The sequence below is a fragment of the Zingiber officinale genome, chromosome 4B (genome assembly GCF_018446385.1).
Source record: "Zingiber officinale cultivar Zhangliang chromosome 4B, Zo_v1.1, whole genome shotgun sequence".
Taxonomy (NCBI): domain Eukaryota; kingdom Viridiplantae; phylum Streptophyta; class Magnoliopsida; order Zingiberales; family Zingiberaceae; genus Zingiber; species Zingiber officinale.
In genome coordinates this window covers 35,737,912-35,740,303 of record NC_055993.1, presented here as the reverse complement: position 1 = coordinate 35,740,303, position 2,392 = coordinate 35,737,912, and the positions used below count along the sequence as shown (strand labels likewise).

Below are 2,392 nucleotides of genomic sequence, written 5' to 3'. Positions count from 1 at the left end.
ACTATAATAATACTAATTCGGATGCACAATGCCCTATGAATTAATACAATCGATAATTATATAAATTATTGTTCCAATAAATTTTAGAATCAATTCTCAAAAAGTGAATGTAAAATATTTATTAGGTGTCTAACCTCGCATACATAAAGAGTAGGGAAAAAAATATTCTCATAGTTTATCTATCTTTATTTAATCAGAGGGTCGAGATGAACATTATCATTTTGCTCCATTAATACTAAATCCGAAGCACATATCTACTAAAATAATAAAGTAATTATATCTCTGGGGAAGATCAGATTTTTTCGTTGTCTTAAATTGGCCTTGTAACTTTAAAATTAATATTTTCTATTTTCCTAAGCTTAGAAAAATAAGTTGGACTGTATAATTTTGAGGGTACGATGGTCAATTTGGTTTAGTTTCCTTATTTAGTAAAATTTCTCGTATCAATCAGTAGATCATTAGAAGATTTGTTGTAGATTTCCTACCAAATCAATTAAGTCTCCCGACATACGAATGTGTACATAAACGAGAGCGACCTCCCAATCATCTTCTCTCAATCCGACATTTACTCTTCATCTTTAAGGTCAATTTTTCTTCTTTTTTTTTTCTCTTGGATTATATTTAAGTTTTAGCTTTAATTTAATTCTTTATATTCCTCTATCTAATCAGCTAATTAAAGCGATGGTTTTTATTGCAGAATGAACGCTGCGAATGTCGCCTTCGATCCATGGACAGAGGTCGAAGGCCTTCTCGGCGCTCCGCCGTCGAGCAGCTTCGATGTCGCTCTGCCGCAAGTGATTGACTGGAAAAACGCCAATGAGACCGCAATTGAAGAACTCCGACTGAGCATTTGGGACAGCATCGTCTGCCTCAAGCACCTCGAGGGTCGCCGAGGGTGCCAGGAGCTTCGGCGAAATCGCGCCGTCCTGATCGACCACGCGCAGACGCAGTTGCAGCGCAAGAGGCTGGCGCGCTGTCAGGGGAGGATTTTGGAGAGCTCGTCGGAGCTGTTGGAGGAGGGCGTCATCGAGGGGTTTGTCTTCGGCCTCGTGCCCTGCAACGGCGAGGCCGTCGGCGGCGCCTCCGCCAACCTCCGCGCCTGGTGGAAGGACGCCGTCCGGTTCGACCGCGAAGGCCCCGCGGCGATGGCCGCGCACTGCGCGGAGGCGGGGAGCCAGCTGGTCATGGCTGACTTCTCTATCCCCGCCGCCTTGGCGGAGCTGCAGGACGGCATTTTGAGCTCGCTCATCTCGACCTTGATGCCCATCTGCGAGCCGCCGCAGCGCAAGTTCCCGCTCAGAAAGGGCAATCCACCGCCGTGGTGGCCGGCCGTGGAGGACGAGCAGGAGGAGGAGGACTGGTCTCGTCCGCCCTACAAGAAACCACACGACCTCAAGAAGTCCTGGAAGGTGAGCGTCCTGATTGCGATCGTCAGGCACCTGATGCCCGGCATCGACAGGATCCAGCACTCCATCGAGCGCAGCGTGTGCCTGCAAGACAAGATCACCGCCAAGGAGGTCGAAATTCTAGACGCCGTTCTGGCGCACGAGCTCAGGAGGCATTTCAGTAGCAGCAGCAGCAGGGAGTGCCCAAGAACAATTTCGCCCTTCTTCCTCCACCGCCGGAGCAGCGTGAAACGACAAGAGCAGAGTGTGATGCAGGAAAGCTTCAATATGCAACAACAGCCTGTGCTCCCATTTCGTCTGCCTACGATCGAGGAGGGGATGAACCCTACTACTAAGCATTCACTGCCGGAAAGCATATTACTTTGGTCTGAGTTGTTCCCCGCTGAGAAGAACAACCAATTCTTGGAGCCTGTTCTAGAGCAGGACGATGGAGCAGGCTCTACTGCGGATAACTTCTTGATCATGAGTCGACTGGATGCACTGCCTGCTACTCGAGCGTTGGAAAATTTCTCCAACTTTGAGGAATATGATTGGTCCAAAGAGTTTGCAGTCTAAGGCACGGACTGCCAGTTGATGTATGTTCATTAACTTAATTTAGATCTCGATACTTGTTGTTTTAGGGCAATTAGGTACCCTTGTTTTAGTTTTAGGTACTATAGCTGGCTACTGGTTGATTTGCACTTGCTCTCGAGCAAAGTGACAGCAATTACAATGTATTTCGTTATCTTTTTTTTTTTTAAAGGAAAACATCATTAAAAATTAACTCTATGAATATAATACGATCCTGTCTTAAGATCGAAGAGATAACGTATTAGGTATGATGACTTAACTATTAATTGGGATAAAATTTTTTACTCAGAAGAGATACTTTCCTTCGATCTAAGCATACATGGAAACGAGCCAATAAAATGTCAGTGCCTACAAATTAGGGGGAGTCCTTAGCGAAGGCCTTCCGATGCACAAGTCAGTACAATTTCGGATGAGTA

The 2,392-nt window shown here is 46.0% G+C and overlaps 1 protein-coding gene across 1 annotated transcript; it reads left to right on the top strand.

Moving 5' to 3' along the window:
- The first annotated feature begins 698 nt into the window (after nucleotides 1-698).
- LOC121978202 (protein ETHYLENE-INSENSITIVE 3-like 1a) lies at nucleotides 699-1,961 on the top strand. The gene has a single exon (XM_042530579.1). The coding sequence runs from the start codon at nucleotides 699-701 to the stop codon at nucleotides 1,959-1,961; it is 1,263 nt and encodes a 420-aa protein (XP_042386513.1).
- The last annotated feature ends 431 nt before the right edge of the window (nucleotides 1,962-2,392 follow it).

Coding starts and splice junctions, on each gene's coding strand:
- LOC121978202 (XM_042530579.1), top strand. CDS start 699: ATGAACGCTGCGAATGTCGCCTTCGATCCATGGACAGAGGTCGAAGGC.